At 46.0% G+C, this 24,125-nt stretch overlaps 1 protein-coding gene across 1 annotated transcript in view; it reads right to left on the reverse strand.

Annotated features, from left to right (window-relative positions):
- Positions 1 to 24,125, reverse strand: part of LOC138293661 (aldehyde dehydrogenase family 3 member B1-like) — a 346,834-nt gene that overhangs the window by 141,737 nt on the left and 180,972 nt on the right. The window contains exons 4-5 of the mRNA XM_069232958.1: positions 6,831 to 6,951; positions 1,307 to 1,392 (exon numbers count right to left, since the gene is read on the reverse strand). Coding sequence (XP_069089059.1) covers positions 1,307 to 1,392; positions 6,831 to 6,951 — 207 coding nt within the window. The remainder of the gene's footprint in view (positions 1 to 1,306; positions 1,393 to 6,830; positions 6,952 to 24,125) is intronic.

Consider the following 24,125-nt stretch of genomic DNA (forward strand, 5'->3'; position numbering starts at 1 on the left):
ACCCGGATTTACTTGGCTATGAACTCTTTTAGATAGGTTTTTAAAGAGGTCTAATGGCCATCTGCCAGGCACATCGGCTAAACCACCCTCTGAACTCCTAAGCAAATCTCTCCCTGACTTCTATGCACACAATAGAGAGGACCCAAGGTACTCTCTGGCTTCCCCTTTCTGCTTACACCTATTATGTTCTATTTATGAGTTCACTGCCCTCTCATTAGAGAACCATAAAACAGCCCCAATATCCATTACATCTGGGTCTTTTGCTCCTTGCCCCATTCTGTTCTCCCTCTGGCAACTGATTTTGTTGTGACCATCTACTGCCCATCAAATTTGAGGGGCAACCAAAGCATACAAGCAGACCAATACATGCCCTCTGAGGTCAAGGTCTTTCACTGCCTACCGCATGGACAGGCACCCCTCCAACCAATGTGTTGCCTGAGCAGCCATCCCACCAAAGCTAATCTGCACCCTTATACATCACATACATGCGTTATCCATTTGAGCACAGTGGCCAACACAAAGATTCATGTTAACCACAAAGTTATTCAGGTGCAGTTTTGACACTCATAACACAGTATGGTTTGAGAGCACGAGGAGAGGATGCCCCTCCATTGCAATGAGGCGATTTTTGTTTGATACTAATCTTGCACACAATCAGCCAGTAGTATGGCATCTCAATGTTCCCTCACTTGTGTGTCTCATCAAGAGAAGGAGAGCACACTGCCAAGGAGTGCTACAAAACACCAGAGAGCAACCAGAATTAATCGGCAACCAAGTACCACAGAGTACACCAAATGGAAACCTCCACCAAGCTAGACTTAATAGTACTTGGCAGATGTTACCACAGTTGAGGGTGAGCATCATACAGCAGTTATCACCATAAGATCTCTGGACCATGGCATCAACCCAAGGCCCTAGCCACTACGGTGCAGCCACAAAGTGTACCAGAGGGTCGGGCTCAAGCAGGGCCACCAAGGTCAGGATGGTTTCTCCTTGGACCATGCTGGTGATCACTACGGTATGATCCTCACCCTCAACTGTGGTGTGGTGCAGCTCCACAGACATCCCAGACCTACAGGTAATGGACAGGGTATTGTTTGAAAACAGGGTTATCATTTTTAGTAAAACAAACTACAGAATGCAAGGAGTTGCAGCAGATCCCTGCAAGACATATCTGGTGTATGGGATCTATCTAGGTTCTGCGGCTAGCTTTATGGCAAATGGTACCACATTAAAAAAATAACAAGAAAGCTTTTTGCTACGGATAGACCCAAAAACAAACCCTGAATGTGGAAAGGTATCCTACCGGGTCGAGGTAGCGAGGCAGCAGATCGGAGACCAACTTCTCTGTGTTCTTGCTGATCTCTGATGGCTTCACGATGCTGCAGTTTCCTACAAGGCAAAAAATAAACACACAAGTCAGACAAACCCTGAAGGTCATTGGGTTCTTTTGGGTGGATGAAAGTCAATGGTCTCTAAGTCTGCAGAAGACACGGATTGTGGTATGTGATATGCTGTGTTATGTTGCAGATACTCATGTAGTACATTCTTGTCAAAGGTGTGGCCCCTAGCCAATTCTGGAGTGTTCAGAGAAGCCTTGACGCTCTATTCTGGACTGTTCATGTGTTTTAGTGTGTGTGTGTGTGTGTTTGTATTTGTATTTGCGAAAGGGTGAGAGTGATTGTGTGTGTGTGTAAGTGTGTGAGCCCAACACAACATGTTGTCAGCAGTCAGCTGGTGTCAGTGTAGTGAGGGAATAGATAAAAGGAAGGTATGGGAAGGTGAGTGTCTCCAACTTAGTCCACTAGACTATACAGTGTAGATAAGACAAGGCTAGCGGCACTGGGAAGGAAGGCAGAGGGTGTGGCATGGTGATGAGGGCAATGTATTGCCACTTACTTTCTCGATGAAAACCTCTTGCCCACGTTATCCAAACATCTGCCCTCCTTGTCTTGTGGGGCTGAAATGGGAGTAGATGGGTTCTTAGAACATCTTTGGGCATTCTGAAATATGACAGAATCTGGTTTTGGGTGCCGAGTTAAATAGGCTGGAGAGTCGTCCGTAGCCTTATATTTTTTGTTCAGTTTAGGTGGCTCTGGCGGGACTGTGGCTGGATTTTTCATAATCTTTAAGCCTTCACTCCAGATGAAATCTATGATGGGGATTTCCCTCACCGATTTTCTTGCCTGCTCCTTAAAATCATGGAGGAAACATTCTGAATTCAAGACAGATGTGGGTACGTGGAAATGTGTAGCAGCTCTATCCATTAGATTATGAAAACCTCCTATATCCACTGAAGGAGAATCTGATGGGTGAGGAGGTGGCGGTGATGGTGTGGGGGCTAAATAATAATCCCATTCCTTGCTAGGATGTTGAGGAGTAAGAACCTCTCCTTCCCTTTCATCTTCTGAGGAGATGTCCTCTCGGGGTGGAGCAGCTATTGCAGATGCAGGTGTGAACCTGGGTGTTGCCGGAGGTGGAGGCATGTTCCTCGGTGTAGCCGGGGAGGAAGGTTGTTGCGGCTGCTACTCATTTGCAACTGGAAACCTCCTTTTATAGTATTGGAGCACGGACTGTAAGTCCTGAGTTAAAGAAGCAGGCATTTGTACTGTCTCTCAGCTGATGTTGCAATGACTCATAGTAATGCCTTTGATGCAGATAACAGGGTTGATATTGTTGGTGTTCGTACTCATAGTCATCATCCTGGAATTTTACGTGCAACTATGATGGGCTCTCTGCATCCCCAAAAGGCCCTTCGTCCTCAGACTCTTCCCAGTCTGGCAAGTGGCTAGGTAATAATGTTATTACCTTACTAGTGGATGTATCTGCCGGATGTAAGGTAGACCTGGAAAGTGTTGTGATCCTGACTGTAGCTTAAAGGTCAGGAAAACGACCAGAGATGGGGACAACATTGCCTTTAGTGGTAGATGTTAGTGCCATCGTTGATGATGGTATTGTCGATGATGGTTTTGTTGTTGATGGCGTCGACGATGGTCTCGTCGGTGGGGCTTTTGTCTATAGTCTCATCAATGGTGTTGTCAACGGTTCCGTCTATGGTGTTGTCGTCAACGGTATCCATGTTGATTGAATTGCTTCCGTCGACGATGTCCTCGTCAACAAAGCCTTCGCGATGAAGGCTTTTCTGATATTGTCTTCATCGACAATTGGGTCATCAACAGTGCAGGAGATCTTGCCAACGGCTCTCTCGATGAATGTTTTTTCTCACTCACCCGTGTTGATGAGATTGGAGCTTTCAGAGCCGACTTTGACGTTGTCATAGTAGACGAAGATCTCGTCGACGAGACAGTGGCGACGGTAAATGTGGTAGTCGTCGTCATTATGATCATCTACAGTAGCGTTGTTGTTGACTTACATTTAAGTGGTACCTTTTTAGATGTTGATGGCTCTAAGGAAGGAGAACGGTAACGGGGCTCCTTCTTGCGACGTGGAGATGATGGCTGGGAGGAGGCTGACCCTGATAAGGTTTTGGAAGGGTCTTTACGGTGTGCCTTGTGGTTTTTCCTGTCTTCCTTAGCCTGCCCGGGGTCAGAAGATCTAGACCTTTTTTGAGCCTTAGGATCTAAATTACTCTCGTCACCTGAAGTACAGGATTTTGCCTGTAACCATATTAGAAGTCTTCCTTCTCTGTCTCTCAGAAGTTTAGCAGAGAAGGTGCGGCATATTTTGCAGTCTTTTACCTTATGTTTGGGATACAGGTAGTACAGACAATGTTTATGTGGATCACCCACATGGATCCTTTTCTTGCCACTGATTTTACAAGGGCGAAAACGGCCTTTCTTGGAATTATCAGACATCTTCTGAGACAGAAAGTTGTTCTGACAGGAAAAAACTGAGCAGAGCTCAGGGTGACTCCCTTCACACGACGTGCAGTAGAAAATCTGAGGGAAGGAGCCTCTCGTGGAAATATTCTAGAGAGTGCTGGTCATAGGTCAAGTTTGGTTCTTTTTTCAAAAGAACAGGGATAGGCTATATGTTTAATTTGCTAGCATTATAGCCTATGAATATTCTTACTTACTGCTTTTCTAAGGTACCGTGGGACTCCCACTTCGACGACGGGGATGATTCAAGCATGTGAATTCATGAAAGATCCAATACTGGATAACACATATTGGCAGTGGGGTTCAGCATTCCTTCTCTGATGGGTGTAGTAAAAAAAAAAAAAGCAATCTATGAAAGAAGATGGGTTGATGTAAATTAGGGCAGCTTTGGGATGGTGTTAGAGTGCTGGCTATAAAGTGGTGGAGGTGCTTTGGGTTTGGGAAGGTGTAGGAGTTACGCCTGTGGGATTTTGTAGGATCACTGGTGCAGAGAAGATCTAGGAATGCTGACTGTGGGAAGGTGAAAGAATGGCGGCTGCAAAGATGTTGTCGGAGCACTGGCAGGAGGATAGTGAAGAAGGGTTGACTGTGGAACTGTGTAGGAGCAATGGCATTCGGATGATTAGTGTAGGAAAATGGGTTGTTGGATGAAGTGAGTGTGAGCCCTTTTAGCACTTGTCAGGGTGAAACACAGAACTTGTTGCTGCAGTGCGAAGAGCAAGCCGGGTGTCTCAGACAGTCGTTTCTGGAGCGTCGCAAAGGTTGTCAGTGCTGTAGCACGAAGTGCAGATCTCATATTGCCTGTAATGGCTGGCAACTGCTGTAGTGCAATGTGTCAGATTCACCGGAGCTTTGCATTGGCAATCACAACAGGTGGCAAGATCCTGGTGCTCAACTATGTCAACCAAGGGTCTAGGACCTGGGCGGCACCTCTCCGGGACCTGGAATTCCAGCAGAGGCCAGTGGACTCAGGCAGGTCCAGCTGCAGGTGCAATGCAGCACGTGAGATGGGACTTTGCAGGTAGGCCCCTGGAGCTTGTTATGTTCCTGTAGCTATGAACAGGAGGTCAGTCAGCTGACCACTGGAGTCACATCAGGTAGCCTGGGATGAAAGGAGGAGATCCAGTCTTCCTTCTCAGGCAGCAGGTGAGGCCTCAAGCAGCTGGGTAGTCCTCTAGCTGCAGGGAAGTTCTTCCTCTTTAGTATCCACAGGCCCAGTAGTGTACTGAAGAATTGGTGTGATGGGTCCAATATTTATACCCGGTACCAGCTTTGAAGTAGGAGAAACTTCTAGATTTCTCCCCACATCAGGTACAGGAATTTCCTTCCTTCCCTGGTCCCAGGATTTCTGTAGTCACAAATGGCTAGTGTGAACTTCTTTGTGTGTGTGCTGAGGCAGCTGATTTGAAGTGCAAGTGTGGTAGGTGAAAGCTCCACTTCTCCCATCACATCAGGATGGCCCATCCTGCCAAAATTAAGTCCCACTATTGTGTGGCTGTCTGGAAGGAAGGCAAAAAAGGCCAACTACACCTAGTTATGTGACCCAAGATATGGGTTGCCAGTACCGAATGGTTCGGACAGGAAAATGCCAACTTTCCAAAATTGGCATTTTCAGCATTGTGACTTACAATTTGACTTTACCATTAAAGATGGTTTTAAATTACAATCTATTTGAGTGTAAACATGACATTTCTACCCATTCCCAATCAAAAGTTATCACTTATTAAATGCAATAAAGTAACCCATTGTTACCTTATGGCAGAGTTGTCCCTTGCAGTAGGGAAAAACTAATTTGAGAATTTGCTTTTTACTACCAGGACATGTAAAACTTAAAAGTACATGTCCTACTTTTAAATACATTTCACCCTACCATATGGGCTGTTTAGGGCCTACCCTGGTGTGACATATGCAGTGGCGTAACAAAACTGTAGCGGGGGGCCTGCAAGAAACATGTAGGTGGCCTTCTCCAGGCTCACTCGGGCCAGGTGCTGTGGAAGCCTTTGTTACGCCACTTCTTATATGTATTAAAAAAGAAGGTTTATGCATAGGTTTATTTTATGAGATTGAAATGGCAGTTTGAACTGCGAACAGACTCTGCAATAGCAGGCCTGAGACATACTTAAAGGGCTACTTAAGAGGGTGGCTCAATAAGTGCTGCAGGCCCACGAGTAGCATTGAATTCACAGGGCCTGGGTACATGTAGTACCACTTTACTAGGGACTTATAGATAAATCTAATGTACCAATGGATTTAATCCAATTTTACTATGCCTAAAGAAGAGAGCACAAGGACTTTCGCAATGGTTGGCAGTGGTAAAGTGCACAGAGTCCTAAAGCCAACAAAAACTAATCCAGCAAAACAGGAGGGGTGAAGGCAAAATGTTTGAGAGTGACGCTGCAGAGAGGTCCAGGTCAAACAATTTTGAAATGCTGGCAATGGCATGAATTTAGGAGTGCTGGCTTTGGGTTAATGTAGTAGGTCTGGCTTTGGGAAGGTGTATGAGAGTTGGCTGCACTGACTGTGAAGAATCACTGGCTGTATATTAATGTATGGGTACGAACTTTGGAGATTAAGTAGAAGTGTTGTTGTGGGATGCTGTTTGAGTGCTGAGTGACATGGTGTAGGAGTGCTGGCTGTAGGAATAGTCTGCTTGCTGTGGGATGGTGTAGAAATGCTTGCTGTGGGGTTCGTACAGGAGCACTGGCTGCGGAATGGTGACAGAGGAGCCCTAGCTGTGAGATGGCGAAGGAGCCATAGCTGTCTGTTAGTGAGGGATTACTGGCTGGGGGTTAGTGTAGAAGCTCTAGCTTTGGGAAAATGGAGGAGTGTTTGGCTTTGGGGATGGTGAAGAGGTACTGCTAGGGGGGTTGACTGTTGGGTGAGAGTGAGAGTGCTTGCAGTACGAGAGGATGCAGTACTTCAGCAGTGGGTGGGGCTGGAGCATGGTCAGCAGGTGTGTCGTTTGACTCCGCACATCACAGATTCACTCACCTGCAGCAATGGCCCCGACAAGTGGAATCAGTAGAAGACTTAGGGGGTAGTTCCAGGGACCAATGATAAGCACCACCCCAAATGGATCCTTCCGGATATATGCAGTGTAAAGCATTGTCGCCTGGAAGGAAAAGGGCACAGTTCACACCTAGGGTGGCCAACTTTACATGATTACTTCCCATCACTCTTTGCATGTTCAGAGATACCAGAGGACATTATCTTTGGAAGCGTAGGTACTATGATTTGCAGATCTCAATTTGGGAGGTTTCATTCTAGTTGCCCGTCCTCTAAATCAGCCCATCTTAAAAGCAGGGCCAGCAGGGAATCAAAGGTAGCGCTGCCATTTTTTTCATACTGGCCCCCATTGTATGTGGAGCAAGTGGATGTGAACCTGAACTCTGTAGGAAGGGTTGCGTTCATGATCAATTTTTGAAAACAAATTACTAGGAATTTCAGCAGTTGTGGCACTCCATACAGCATCATAGGAGCAGTCACTGCTTTTGGCCCCACTGATATTTAGGGCCTGATGTACCAAGCATTTTTGGTTACAAATGACCCAATTCACAGAATCGTACTGTGATGGGAAAAATGCCTTTTGTTATGTACAAATTACCAATTGCATTTTGGTAACAATTTTCCGAATCACAATCTGAATTTACGACTCAATACTGATTCTGTATTTGGAAAGGGCGTATTTAGGGTGTCCCTTCTTCCGAATCTCAGGATATGTATTAATGTTGTACGAGTGAATTCCGATTGCAAAACATTAATATTTTACCATCTCCTGATGCAAGGGTTTGTTACATAAACATAGGCAAAAACCTTATCAAAGCCCTGTTAGTCTGGATAGAGTCTGAAACACAACAAAGAGCACAGAAGCACAGCGCTGTTGTCATAAACCTGAATGCAAAGAGGTAAAACACCCCTTCCCCAACATCTGCCAGCATCTCTGCACTCTGCATCTGCTATGGGAGGTAAGAGAAATATCAAGAAGAATTCTCAAAATGACGGATAATAGATACCAATGCCAGCACGTCCTTTGCCCCAGATTATGGGCTCTGATGATCCAGTCAGCACAAAAACGAAATGTATACCAGACCCAACAACAAGATATAATGCCCTTTACCCTGGTAATTACACAGTGAGGGTCTCCACTCTGTGGATATAGTTAGGTCATTAGGTCACAGTTTCCATATGGAGAGTATTTTTTGTTTTGCTAAACACTTTGGCTCCGTTTGACGAATTTGATAAAATGTTTTCAAAAAGTTCATCCACTTCAGCTATGCCCTAAAAGGTTCTGTGATGATCTCTTGATTTGAGGGAGGAGGCAAGAAAAAGGGGGGTCCCAAAATATAAATTTCCTATATTAATTCCCATAGGAAATGTTGGAAAGGGATAAAAAAAACAAGCATTGGCATAGCCAACAGGTCTCGCCTTTGGGACCTTATAAGTGTTTAGCCATGCAGCACATTCTCCTAATATCAAAGTTTGTGGTAAATCATCTATGATATACTGGCCCTATTACCACCATGCGTTAAAATCCTTCGACAGTGTTGGCATGTGTAGTCTATGGCACTGGTGCCCTGCCATTATCAAGTCATTAAAGACCCCAAACTGACTATCATACACAGTATAAGGTAAAATGTACTTTGTCTATCAGTAAGTAATGCCCTTTTACAATTTTGGCATTGGCAATGAATGGCATGGGTGACCTTCCATATGGCCATGCCCTTTACAATGCCAGCCACACAGCGGCAGATTTATGAAAAGTGGCGCTGCAACTAGTGTAGCACCACTTTTCTTGTGCTCCCTTTGCGCCCCCCTAACGCCACCATGGTAGCGCTGTATTTAAAATATGGCACACCATGGAGGTAGTTAGGGTGGCTAGCATCATAATTTTTTACGCTAGTCTGCTGCTTTGCAAGATTTGTGTAAATAATTTGGATGTTAATCCTACAAAGCACCCAAAGGCCGATTGTAATCAGTGGGAGCCTCTTTATTTTTTTAACGCCTGCACTAAGCAGGCATTAAAAAATACCGATACAAATGGTGCAAAGGAATCTCATAGATTCCTTTGCACCTTTTTTACGCCTTCCCAGCGCCTGAATACCCCCGTGCACGCATTGTGCCTGGCGCAGGCATAATGTGGCGCAACGGCTTACAAAGTGGTGCAATGAATTGCACCACTTCGTAAATATGGTGCAATGTTTTTCCCCTTCCAACACCACATTAGGGCACAAAAAAAATGACGCTAATGTGGCACTGGAACGGCGCACGGCCAGCATAAATCTGGCCCATAGTCTCTATTGCACAGATATTCTAATACTGCCAGTCATTTAATGCCCTCACACTGCCCAGCACCTGGCAACTAAACTGCAGGGTGCCCATTAGTTATGACAGTGATGCCATTATAACTCCTGGAGAAGCAGTTTATGCCTCCCAGGCCTGTACCTGGCACAGAACTCCAGTTGCTACTCCCAGCTCTTCTTCCGCTGACCTCTCACATGTGCTGATGTGCAACTCCTGGTCATGGGTCGTAATCAAAGTGCACATGCCCATGGCTTCCTGGTAGCAGCACAGCATGTCGGGAACTGTAGTCTGTTTACGCAAAAATCCTGAACACTATTACCTCAGCAAGAGAGAACCAACAATGAGTAGAGTCCCAGAAGAACCTGGGAGAGCAGTCATCTTGGACCGGTACGACCCACGTCCGCGACGGAAGGTGAAACACAGACATGCAAAGAAGGACATAAAATAGGTTTGAGCTAAAAAAATACTAATAAATCAATCATCTTTCTATCTACAGTTCTTCTGGGTGGTCATCCATTTTATGCAACCCCCTGCAGAGTGTCTTTATTCTCCATGTCACAACTACAACAGAACTATTACATGTGTGATTGTGAAAATGAAATTCCAATAATGCTGCCTTATTATACTAAGAGCTGCTCCCAAGTGGTTCACTTCCTCAGACATTAATTCTGGTTGGCTGGAGTATTGCACATACATATGCCATGGCAGGGAGGGTGCCCATCTGCTCTACGGCAGCACCCTTAGAGGCAAGGGCATTTGCAGTCTGAGTGCCCCCACTTCTCTGTACTACTCTGCTATCTTAGGAATGCAGGCATGCCCCTTTATGCCAGTGATTTCTTGTTGAATGTACCTTTTCTCACTCCTGCTCACTTCTAAAATACCGGAGACATGAAGAGATGGATTATTGCAGATGTTGGTACCTACTAGGTTTGCTCTTTAGAATCTTGTGTGTGGCTGTCGGGCAGGCCCAGATTGTCTCAGTGGGCTGAGCTATTTCCCATCAGAAGCCCCCAGCATGACCTTGCCTTTGTTGTGCTTAACAAGGACGCTGCAGAATAGGGAGCCAGGGGCTCAATAGAAGGCACGGTTCAGGAGGAGTTGACGAAGGAGGGGGGGCTGGAAATGCTGTAACCTTCACTTGCTGCCTCAGCCAAGCACAGACCAGTTTTCAAACACAGCTGCCCATTGCCCGGAGCATCGTCTCGTCTGCTGCTCCTGGACAGCACTCACTGTTTTTTTTTCTAAATAAAGACATAAATGCAATGCTGCCTGCCTTGGAGTGTGATGAACTGAAATGTTGAGACGTGTGGGATATAAGATACACTTGGTGAGGAGTGGCACACAACTGTGCCCTCAAATCCAACAAGGGTTGATAATCCTATGCCGGCGATATGCCCTCAAACCAGATGCCACTTACTTTTGCTTTCTCTCGCTATTATGAACTTGAGATGGTGTCGAAGTGCATTAAAACAAGAAGCAACGGAGCGATTTGAGACGGGCAGGCTGCAACCTGGGAGGGGTAGTGGGGCGGGCAAGCAATGTTGTGGGAGGGGGTGGGAAGACTTGTGAAGGTGCTGTGCTGGGGCAGACACACATACCCCAAGTGACAGAGCTCGAAGCAGAGAGACTGAAAGAAAACATTTGCTCACGTACAACAAACATGAGCAGGAAAGAAAAACAAATAGTTCCAGAGAACAAACACTTAAACACACCGGTGGAACAATACCAGCAGTTAGTCCCTGCTCCCTGGGCATTAACAAGCGACATAAGGAGAGACATGGATAAAAGATTACCCACTAGAAATAAACCCTTTTGGAAGGGCAATCCAAGTTACCACTAAAAAGCCAATATAAGTGAAAAGAGTGATTACCACATGTTTCAAAGAGACAGCGCATGTGCGCTGCCTAGGCTTGACCTAAAAATGGCTGAATGGAATTGCACCCATTTGGCAGAAAGTTAGAATTTTATTCAGAAAGCAGCATGCTTTTTGTTATCTGGTACACCATTCAGCCATTTTTGAGAAATTTGCATTTAAAGAGGTGTTCAAAATGATCATGAATATGTTAAAAAATAGGTATAGCTGTCTGGACTGTTGATGTCCAGATATGTACTGATTGGCCATTGTAAAGGGTAGTAGTAAATCCTGATTGGCTGCCCACAACCTGATCAATATGTTGTGGCAGGCATTACAAGACTCGGGTACAAGGTTATAAAAATATATAGGGGGTAGCCTGAACACACCCCAACCTCAAGGAATATGGGGTCCCAAAAGGACCTCCCCTTAATTGGCTGGTCACAACATAGAAAACTTGTTGTGGCAGCCATTACAGGTCTTGGGTCATGGTCCACACTGAAATGCATTGTAGTGAATGGCAGTTTTTGAGGGTCACATTCAAAAGCACATACACAGGCTAACAGATTTTAGTCACACAAAAAAAATCATTTGTTGGTGATATTGTACTGATTTTAGGAACTGTGAAGTATTCAAAGGTGATTTTACGCAGTACAAAATGCTGATCCTCTGCTGGAATCTTGATGGAAACAAAGCTGTAACACCTAAAGCATTTCCTTTAGGTGTCCACAAAATGAGGATTTTTTTTTTTACATGGAAATTATGCTCAGTTCTCTAGTAAGCAAACATAAAGACAGGCAGGTGGAAGGGCAGTGGAACACACCAGACTGTGGAGGAAAGGAGGGAGGATGCAGGGACACTCACATGGACAGGAAAGGGCAGGGGGCAGAGGTAACACACAGACCATGCTGGGTAGGCCGGTGTGGGCAGTTGCAGCACAATGCACAACGAAGCTGAGGGAGAGGGCTGGACCATGCACATGAAGGAAGGGTCTGATCACAAAGGACATGCCAGCATGGGCAGAGGTAGCAAGGTGACCATGCAGGGCAGGTTGGAGGGTGTAGACTTGCAGATGGTGAACAGAGGGAAGGTGTGAGGTGTGTAGGGGCAGCATGCTGACCAAGGAGGGCAGACTGACACGAGAAGGGGTAGCACAATGGGCCACCGAGGACAAGAGGGATGGGGTGGGGCACGCAAATTGAGAACAGAGGGCACCGGGGAGGGGGCAACAAGCTGACATTAGAGGGCAAGCCTGGCAGGGGCAGTACAGTGGACCATGGAGGACAGGGTGAGAGGGCAAGGGCGTGCAGATGGATAAAAGAGGGTCTGGGGAAAGGGGCAGGGGCTGGTGGAGCAAGCTGGCTACGGAGGTCAGGCTAGCAGGGGCAGTAAGCTGAGCACAGAGGGCTGGAAGCAGAGGCCAGGTGCAGAGACAGATAATGGATGGAAAGGGTGAGGTCAGGGTGCCGTGGGACTCTCGTTGTAGGAACGAGACTTCTGCATTTTGGGCAGCAGCACCACCAGGCATAGGGAAATGAGTCTCAAACCACACCGTGTGACAGCTGTCGGCCTAACCCTTTTGGCTAGCTAGCAGCACCTCACTAGAACCTAGGAGTAAAGGGGATTTGTGGGAGCCTGTCGCATGACACTCTAAGACTCCTCAGGGAACTCATAGGGAAAGGGAGCTACCCCTTTCTCTCGGTTATACATGCCTCATACATGCAAAGACAAACAGAAGCAGGATTTGGTTCAATGCATTGTCTTGAAGCAACTGCATTCTATGTAAAAAGACATGAATTGTGATTATCAGGATAATTAAATAAAACACTATTAGCGCAGTGACTAGAAAAGTGAAACAGAGGAAAAGTCCTATCATACTGTCAAAATAGTGATTTTAAAATCCCTACCTGCACTACTAAGATTCTACATGAAAGCAATAGCAGTGTTAGCCCCAATCTGCCAGTCTAGTCCCTGGAAAGAAACCCAATTCCCATACCTATGCGATAGGTAGAGAAGAGGTCTGTTGGTCTGCTTGGTGTCCTCCCACATGGAGGGAGAGAAGATGCAGAGTTTCAGCAGAAACTGAAACGACAATGTGCAGCATGAGATGGCTAGCTGACTGGAATGTCCCCTCTAAGGTGGTGGGGGCATTGTGGTGTTTTATAATGAAACATCTGATATTCTAAGAACTGCCCAGATGTGACAACACATATGTTTCTGTGCAGGGTAGACACTGTACTCTTTGTACTGTCAATACACGGTAAACTATTGTGAGCAGCCTTGGGTTAAGCACAGGATGAAAATGCATGTGAAGGAATGAATAACAAATTCTGCAATGAAGGGCAACTAATAAACATAATAAAACATCTCCACTATAATGAAGCTTTGTTAAAATAATAGGAGGACTAAAAATGACTTGTAACTAGGCTAGTGGGCACTGACCTCAGGTCCAAACTAAAACAATGTGCCATTGTAAATGCTAAAATAACATCACAACAAGGGGCAGAACTTTGCTGGTGCCAGGGGCAGGAGCAGCAAGTTGAACATTTGAGAATCATGGAGAGAGGGTGGTAGGGGTATACACACAGAGAACGGAAGCCAGAGGTAGCAGCTAGGGGCAGCGAGATGATCACAGAGAGAAGGCAGGAAGGGGCAGGGGCAGCAGCTGGAAAACACATGGCCCGGGGAGGGTGAGAAAGACAGGAGCAGCAAGTTGACTATGGAGGGTGAGCCAGCAGAGGCAGTGCAACGGACCACGGAGGACAGAAAGGAAGGAGCAAGGGCACACACGCCCAGACTGTAGGGATGATGGGAGGGGGCTGGGGCAGCAAGCTGACCGCTGAGAGTTAGTCAGCATGGGCAGGAGCAGCAAGCTGACCATGAAGGGCAGGTGGGAGAGGTTAGCTGCTCGCAGATGGAGAGTGGAGCACAGATGGGAGGGGTGCAGGTGCAGCAAGCTGTACACGGAGGGCAGGAGGGAGGCAGCAAGGGCAGGCAGGAGGGCGGCGGGGGTAGCAAGCTGAATAAGGAGGGCAGGCTTGTGGATTGGCAACCCGCTAGGTGTGAGCCTGAGTCAACCCACCAGCAGCACGTAGTCAAAAGCAATGCACAGTTGGGGTGTTGTGTTAATAGTTTAAGACAAAAACAAAAATCAACTGAAAAAAGGTTAAAGTGATGTTATAATTAGGTTTTGAAATGTATTCAAAACTAACATTTATAACCAAAAAACACAATGAAACTTGCCAGTTATAGTTTGCTGAAGTAGCTAAAATGTGTGCCCCTGCCATGCACACCTTTTGCATCACTCATGACATTGTGACAGTTTGTTATACACTTTTCATACTGGAAGGTATTTAACGAGGTACATCTAGACCCAATTTACTATAACTTCTGTAGTGCGAAAGGGTGTAATCTTTTGCAACATGCACACCCACCATGAAGTATATCTATGAAATCACCCACATTTAGTAGATATACTGTTTTTTTTACCGTTATTCAGGTAAGTAATATAGGGGGTTATTATAACTTTGGAGGAGGTGTTAATCCGTCCCAAAAGTGACAGATATACCACCAGCCGTATTACGAGTTCCATAGGATATAATGGACTCGTAATACGGCTGGTGGTATATCCCTAACTTTACCGTCACTTTTGGGACGGATTAACACCTCCTCCAAAGTTGTAATAACCCCCATAATGTCTCTGTAGACATTAATGCGAGTAGTTAGTTAAAAGTAAACTTATACGTGGAAATCGCTTAGAAGTGAAAGCTACATTTATGAATTGCGTCAGTAATGTTTCTGTAGACATTAATGGGATCAGCAATTTATTAAACCTTGACTACAATTTGACAGTGTGTTTGGTGATTATTTACCTTAACAAGAAGTACCTGTTAAGCGCCTCATCAGACATAGAATTTAATGTCAACAGCTTCACATCTATGCAGTAGCCACTGGTAAGGCATGCACAACACCCAGATCCTATGCACAATCTTTAGCAGTTTGTATAAATACCTTATGCATATTCATGAAACGATTAGAACAGCACACAACATTAGTGCAACGCTTACAGTCTTACTCCTCCTTAAACCATTCTTAAGTAAGTCACCTATACATTATACATTCTTAAACAATGTAGAATGTTTCCGAGTTATCATTGAAGTTCTGGAAATAAATATCTGCACCTTACAAAATCTCCAGTTTATGTAAAAATTGTCACTAGCATTACATGGCAACTCTTTAACGTCAGCACGTGCACAGAAATGTGCACAGAAATCAGTAGGTGAATAATGTATTTCCACTATCCATCTGTACAGGAAGTGACATCATAGGATTTCCAATTAGCCATCCACAAAGGAAATGACATCACTGATTTCCTGCCAAAACTGTCTTTAGCAGAAGAAGCCAAGCAGAAGGACTCATACCTACACATTAAGTGGCATCACTGGATTTCCCGTCATTCACTGCACAGGAAGTAACATCACTGGATTTCATATCATCTATTTGCACAGCTATCATCTATTTGTCTACTTCCTCCGTCTGGTACCCAGCTAAAACCCTCTGTGCCCTCAAACCTGCCTACTGCTCCTCAGGCTGCTGCCTCATCACACCACACAACACCAAGGGATTGTTCTCCTGTAAGTTTTCATGCTCTTACCCTCACCCGCACCGACAGCACTCAAAACCACACTCTTTTGCACTCACACAGTCCTGCAACCACCAACACAGCACTTTTCACGTGCATGCGTGCTACTCAACACCTGCTCTCTCTAACTAAACATGCCACAGAGATCTGAGATCTGCTGCACAATAACACCCGGACCTACTTTTCCCCACTGAATCCTGTGTGTACCCTGCATCACCACAGCCATCCTCCCCAGGTATAAGGTGCCAGGCACAACAAACTTCACAAGTCAGGAGGTCAAAAATGCCATCCTTCACAACAACCCCATCAGCTGCACAACCTCCAACATGGAACACCTGTTATTCAAGCTCCAAGTAAAAGCTGCACTCTCATTTCTCATCTACAGACTACCGAAACCGTGCACCAACTTCACCAACACCATCACAGACTATGTTGCACCTCTCATCCCTGGCAATTACATCCTGCTCAGAGACTTGAACTTCCATCTGGAAGATTACGCCGACCCCAACACAAAAGCACTCATTGAAGATTTTGGAAGCCTGGCCCTAACCCAATGAGTAAAGGGACCTACCCACATCGTTGGACATCTCCTGGACCCAATTTTCACCACCTTTGACAACATGAGGGTAGATGAACCAACATCAGTCTCCAGGACAGACCACATCATCATCCACTTCTAGACCTCCATCCTGGTCCAACGCACATGCATTACACTCAGACCAGCCCATCAAAACAGGAACAGAATCACTGGCAAGGGCTGGAACACTGCTGACCCACCGTCCCGAACACACCAATGGCCTCTTGCTCTGACTCCCTGGTCGCCCTAAAAAAACAGCAATACAACAAGGTCTATACCCCAGGACAGTTGGTACATGGAGGAATGCAGACTTATTAAATGCCACTGTGAAGAACTGAAGCACAAATGGAGAATGAGCCAGGACAATACACACAGGAGCATGCTCAAATCCACCCTGAGATGCTACCACGGAATGATCAAGACCATCCAACACTCTGCTCTCATGGACCATATCAATGCCAGCAACAACACAAACAAAGAACTATTCCCCATTGAGAAGGATATGAACTCACCAGCGGCTGTCTCCAACTTAATCACCCCTCGCAGGGCCTCTGCAACAAGCTCTCCCAATTCTTCAGCAAAAAAGTTGCTGCTATTTAGAGAAACTTCAGCAAGCAAACGGACCAGACAAATCTCTGCAAACACCTCTGTATCTTATGCAAAGAACCACAAGCTAACCACAAGGCCCATCATCACCCCTGAAGAAACTGTCTCCACAAAAGACCAATCTCCCTTCTACCAATCCTGCAAAGGTGATAGAGAAAATCATCAACAGATGTCACTTCAAATCCCCCAACACCCACCAACTCCTCTGCACCACTCAGTCTGGTTTCAGACCCAACCACAGTACAGAAACTGCCCTAACCGCCAACATGGATGACATCCACATGATTCTGTACAGAGGAGACACAGCCGTCCTCATCCTCCTGGACCTTTCTGCAGATTTAACATAGTCCCATCCTATCCTAATCCAACACCTACATGACAGTAGAATCCAAGGACACTCACTACGATGGATCTGCCCCTAACTGACTAGAAGGACAGTCTGGCATCATACACCTTGGATGCCCGTGACCTCATCTGCAAATTCCTACAAGGATCCTCCGTGAGTCTGACATACATGTTCTCTCAAGCCAGTATCATCCACTCTCACAACATCAACATCTTCTCCTACGTTGATGACACACAACACATTCTCTCCCTCACAGAGAAGACACCCAGTACCCGGATCAAGTTCAGTGCCTGCATGACTCAATCGACCACTGGATGAAGATCAACTATCTTATGCTAAACACAGGTAAGACCAAAATTGTGTTCTTCAGGAAGATCACTTCACTGTGGAACTCTGCCTGATGGCCATCATAGCTAGGACCAATACGCACTCCAACCACCACATCAAAAACCTCAAGATAATCGCTGACCCCAAATTTGACATGATCGCTGAAGTCAACGCCGTCATTGCTCATGCTTCCATACCCTGAAGAAGCTGAGGAAGGTTTTCAAATGTTTCCCAATCAGCACCCCATAAACCATCACATACTCCCTGGTCCCAAGCAAGTTGAACTATAGCACCCTCTATGAAGGATCAACATAAAAAATCACCAGAAGGCTACAGACCATTCAGATTTTGGCAGCCAGAAACACTTTCAACCTCCCACACTGCACTCACATCACACCACACCTGAAGGAGCTCCACTGGCTCCCCAAACACAAAAGAGAACAATCCAAACTCATCACCCACATTTTCAAGACACTACATAACACTGGCCAAGCACAGCTCAACAACTGCATCCGCTTTCACAAACGTTCCAGACACCTGCTCTAGTCTAGACTTCTACTTGCACACATCCCAGGCATATGGAAAACCAAAGTTGGAGACCGATACTTCTCCTACATCACTCTGAAGGGTAAAAAGGCCTGCCACTACACATAAAAGCCTCCGTATCAATTCTTGAATTTCACAAAAAGCTGAAGACCTGGCTTTTCAAGTTACGCCACAAAGCCCTTGGTTTGGCTCACACCTGCTCAGTGCCAGGATACCCTCACTGGGTGACAGTATGCTTTCCAAATCTGCATTACATATTGTAAGGATAAGCTTTAGTTGTTCTTACATATTTTGGCAACAGGATTTGGACTTAAGCCACAACCTATTTGTAACGTACATCTGCAGCTTATACTAGCTGCACTAAGTCTCTAGCTTGTTTAAATTAAGTACTGTTTGCTCTTAAAAGTTTACTGGTAGTTAAACTGTGCACCATATAACATTTACTATACTGAATCCAACTTGACTTCAGCAATATACTAGTTCAATTTTGGATATGTACACATACATGCTGTCATCTATGCTGTATATCTTTGTGGGTCATTTAATGGCCACCTTCTTTGTTTTCTAAAATGATCTAGACGTTTATAGAGTAACTTGAGGAGCAGGGATATCATCAGTGAAGTCACCAATGATTTCATTTGAGATGTCATCAGTGACGTAATCAATGATGTCATTTAACATGTAATAAGTGTTGTAATACATAAGCAGTGAAGCATGTTATAGTTAGGTCACTGAACTATAACTGACAAATCTAATATCTAACTTTAACCACACTTTAACCTTTGGGGTTTTTCAGTTAATATATAAATATATAAATAGACACATATAGGTATTTGTCACGTTTCGATCAGCTTGAAGTAATACATATTTCTGTTTAATTCGTACAATCCCCTAAACGTTATCCTAAGTTTCACAGTGCAACAGTAGTACTCATGTTTGCCAATGCTTGACAATGATACAATAAAACAAAAGTTTGCAAAAGGATGCGGAAATGCTCACGAGTCTCACCATCAACAAATCCTGAGAAAGACAGATTGTTCATACGCAGTCACTCACATAGGCTAAAACACAGACCGATTTATAAGTACAAACACATACCAGCACAGAGGAAAGTATGCAGACAGGTACACTCGCATTTGGGCCAATGGCGTGGACACACACACAGAACAAAAACATGATACATAATAAACATTCAAGCACTCATACTCAGGGACACGTATAGTGCTCATTCACTCATACAAGACTTAGGCCGAAGTGTAGCTCTGCCATCTTTCCCATGGCCTCAAAGCATTATTAACTGCGAAGCAATAACACATAAGAATTTAATAACTGAATTATTCATTATAAATATATACTAAGAGCACACGCCCATGGGTTGAGAATATTTTGTGATTTTTGCTTGAATTAATTTTTATCCCTAGCCATTAATAGCTCTGTGAGTGATGCACAGTAGTTTGAAAGATGATCTTCTTTCTTTTGGGATTCAGTGTCGAACCTTCAGGATTTGAGAGCCATATGTTGTTATATTACATTTAGAAGTAGTCTTGTTGTTGGATTTTGGATTCTATGTAGCTTTCTGATAGTTGAAAGTTGATTGCTGTGGTATAGTTCGTTAGCATAGCTTTGAGAAGTTGAGTGATGTTGTTGCTTTTACTTTTTCAAGAAATCCAAGACGTGGAATTATACCTCTAAATGTTTTCTTTGTGTGGAAGGTAGACTTGCACAGCAGCCTGTCCATTTGAGTATTTATGGAACGTTGGAATCAGAGAAAATTGGGGGATTTTTCACACTTGTGGCTATTTTTTGGTAGGGGTCCCATTCCATCTGGCCAGAAAGATAATGGGTTATAGTTTTTCCTATCACTGCAGGTTTTTCAGTTTTTGAAACATTCAGCTTGAGGTGATTACACTTCATCCATTGTTCAACGACTGTGAGTCAGGAGTGAAGTTTTGGTGTTCCTAGACCCTTAAGGTTTTCAGAGCTGAGATTTATCTGTGTGTCATCTGCACAATTGTAGCAGACGAGTTGGAAACTGTTGATAAGATTTAGTAATAGGTTTTGAGAAAATTTTGTAATGGTTTCATGTATATGTGAAAGAGTAGAGGTGAGATGATAGATACTTGTGGACCTCTAGTTTACACAATAAGGATATGAAGAGAAAGATGGAGCGTGAATCTGGTATGATCTGTTGTTTACGTAGAAGAAAATACACTTAAGCGTGATACCTTTTATACTAGTTTCTTTTAGTCTAAGAAGTAATGTGTCCTGGTGTACTGTGTCAAAAGCTACTGAAAGGTCCAATAGTAATGTAGCAACACCATTTTTGTTGACTGTGTTTTTGAGGTCATCCCAAATTGTGATTAGGGCAGATTTCATCTCCTCTCTCTGGGCAGAATTCTGTTTGCCAGTCTGATAGGAGTTTGTTTTCTTCAGTGAAATAGTTTGGATGAATGGCTTGTCTTTCCATGTTTCCTAAGGAAAGGTACTTTGTAGACTGGTCTGTAGTTGTTGGGTTCTTGAGGGTTCAAGTTGTTGTTCACTGGTAGTGAGTGTATGCCTTCTTAGAGATCTCTGAGAAAGTTTTTAAAGAGTTATTAGGTTTCTGACTACAATAGATGTCAATTTGATTGAAAGATCTTGAAAATGTGTGAAGTGTATGGATCCAAAGGGCAGCTGCTAGAAGCAATCCTTAATGAATGTCCATTCAAATATATGAAATGAGTTTTTATTGGTGGAGCCAAGTAACCTGTTCCACCTTCCGAGCACACAGTGTAATTTTAGGATAAAGCACTTTGGGCTAAATGTAGGAACCCAAAAAATAGCGAGTCGGAAATAGCGACTCCATGCAACTCGCTACTTCCGACTCGCAAAACGATATGCCAGGAAAAATCACTATACCAAATAGTGATTCGGTGTGGCGGCACACCACAATTTGCGACCTTGCATTTAGCGAGGTCGCAAATTGCACAAGGGTGTGGTCCGGTGTCGCAATTTGCGACTGACTTGCAAATTGCACGCAGGTGCAAATTAAACTGTTGAAAAACCCACTTCCTGGTTCTAAGTGATGACATCTGAACCAGAAGGTAACCCCATGGAACAGGGAGCAGCCCACCAAGCCCAAACTGCAGAGTCACACCCAGGTGAGAGGACCTGCAGCAACAATGGCTACACAGGAGAAGGAGACACCCAGTGCTGGCAGAAAAAGAAAACTAAAGTTTTCAGAGAAGGAGTTGGAGGTGCTCACAGAGGAGTGCTGCCTGCACCACAATGAGTTATTTGGAAAGGCAGCAATGAGTGTCCCTGACAGCCACAAGAAAAAAATCTGGCAGGACATCCTCAACAAAATCAATGCCATCGGAGTCAGCCACCTCACACTGGATGAGGTCCGCAAAAGGTGGTATGACCTTCGCTCCAGGACCAAGGAAAGGGTGGCAAAGCGCATGAGGGAGATGCATGGCACTGGAGGAGGGCCATCTACTGTACCACCCCCTACAGCCATCGAAACCATGGTGGAGACCACTCTGGAGCCGGAGGCAGTACTTGGCATCGGAGACCTAGACAGTTCAGCACCAGGAACATCCAAAAGCAAGTACCGAAGTTAACGTATTTACACCAGCCTATGCATCATGCACACAATCACAGTACACATAAGCATGCACCTCCAGATTAGCTCCATTTCCAGTTTTGCAACCTATAGAACAGTGCATTATGGGCAATGTAGTACAGTAGTCCAAATATAGAGAAATGTTTATTCTGAGGCATCAAACATATGTGAGGCACTGACAGTGTTTCCCCTGTGTCCCACAGGTCTCCCACAACGACCCACCAACAGCGCCACTGTGCAGGTAGAGGAACAAGGCACTGACACACAAGAGGAGGCTGCCACAGACACCGCAGGGGAGTGCAGGACAACACCACCTGTCCAATCAGCACCAGAGGACATGGACGATCCTGATCTGGGTTTAGAGGCAGCCAATGTGACACCAGGGCCAATGCCTAGGGAGAGTCGACCACAGAGATCAGCAGGCTCGGTTTGTAGACGACAGAGCCCAATGCAGTCAGCACGTAGGGAGGATGTCACCGATGAGCAATTGTTGGGACTGGAGGCATCCTTACTGCAGAGTCACCGGCTGCAAAATAGACATATGGGCTTAATGAACATAACCTTACCAGACTGCAGAACACACTCACGCAGAGGTTTGCAAATGTGGACAACCAGTTCACTTCAATGAACGCTCACATGGCTAACCTGACCTCTTCCATAGACAACTTGGTCAGGGAAATGGTGGCCGATAGGGCACAAGCACGGCGCTGGGAGCGCAACACTGCTGCCCGTTTAGACAGACTAAGGGGGTCATTCTGACCTCGGCGGTAAAAGGCGCTTACTGCCGGTCAGAAGACCGCCATAACACTGCAGCGGCCGCGGGAAACCGCCACGGTCATTCTGACCCGCAACAGGCAAACCGCCAAAAACCCGACATCCACAAAAGTCCGCCACACCAACGGCCAGTGAAAAACTGGCAATGACCAAACCTCCACCGTCACGCCAACAGAAATACGCCCATTCCATTCCGACCCACCAATCCACGCGGCGGTCTTTCAACCGCGGTATTCCATTGGCAGTACACACCGCCGCGGTCAAAATACACACACAGCTCCAAAACACTGCCACATTGGACATTTTGAAATACACACACCTGATACACATACAAACGCCACTCCCACACACCCAACACAATATAAAACACACATCACCGACAAATCCCTACGACCACCATTTATTGACTAAGGCCAGGGAGAGACACCACCAGCTAGTACAGAGCATTCACAGGCACATTACACCATCACTCACACAACATCCACGCACAAAACACCACACACCACCACACTCACAACACTCATCACCACAAACACCACCCCACACCTCATCCACACCACCCCATGGCACCCCAAAGACACCCCAGGTTTTCAGACGCTGAACTCAGGGTCATGGTGGAGGAAATAGTTCGGGTAGAGCCCCAGCTCTTCGGGACACAGGTGCAGCACACCACCATTGCCAGGAAGATGGAGCTATGGCAAAGAATAGTGGACAGGGTCAACGCTGTAGGTCAGCATCCACGAAATGGGGACGACATCAGGAAGCGGTGGAACGACCTACGGGGGAAGGTGCGTTCCATGGTATCAAGACACAACATCGCGGTGCAGAAGACTGGCGGCGGACCCCCACCTCAACCCCCAGAATTTACAACATGGGAGGAACAGGTCTTGGCGATCCTGCATCCTGAGGGCCTCGCAGGAGTAGGCGGAGGAATGGACTCTGGTAAATCTAATCTCAACTACTTCATCCCCCCCACCCACCGGCATGCCAAATCATACCCCCACCCTCCCCCTCCACCCCCATCACACATCCTCCTTGCTAATGTCTCACCATCACAACCCACCCATCCCAACACCAAGCCCTGCATGCGACCACAAACCATGGACCCCCATCACCTAAGCATGCCCACTGCACATACCCATCCCCCTCCAAACCACTGTCACAACAGCCCCCACAAGGGAATGCCAGCACTGGGGTACACGGGCAGCCACCCATTGCACGCTATGGCACACACAGAAGCAATAACCATACTCTTATACCCCTGCAGGACCCGAACGCCACGACACCGCCCAGGAGGGTCCAGAAATGTCCATTCCACCCCCAGAAGAGGCCCACAGTGATGACAGCAGCTCTGTCTCCCTGGACCCAGATGACCAGCCCGGCCCATCGGGGACCTTGGGACAGTCGGTTCCCCTCAGACAGCCACAGCAGACTTACCCCCCTCTGGGAACACCAGCACAGCACCCACCCAGCGGGCCCATGCCTCTGTCTCCAGGACACGTCAATCAGCGGTGTGTCCACCACTACAGGGCACCCAGGTTAACCCACCACCCCAACAACAACAGGGACCTGGGGGCAGTGGTAGTGGGCACACGGTCCAGGGGACAGAGGCCCAGGGAAACAGGGGAACTGGGAGGGCTACTGTGCGACAGGGGGGGGACAGGCCCAGGGAACCCACTCTCCACGAGGCCCTATCCTCCATCATGGGAGC

This window comes from Pleurodeles waltl, chromosome 4_2 (assembly GCF_031143425.1).
Source record: "Pleurodeles waltl isolate 20211129_DDA chromosome 4_2, aPleWal1.hap1.20221129, whole genome shotgun sequence".
NCBI classification, from domain to species: domain Eukaryota; kingdom Metazoa; phylum Chordata; class Amphibia; order Caudata; family Salamandridae; genus Pleurodeles; species Pleurodeles waltl.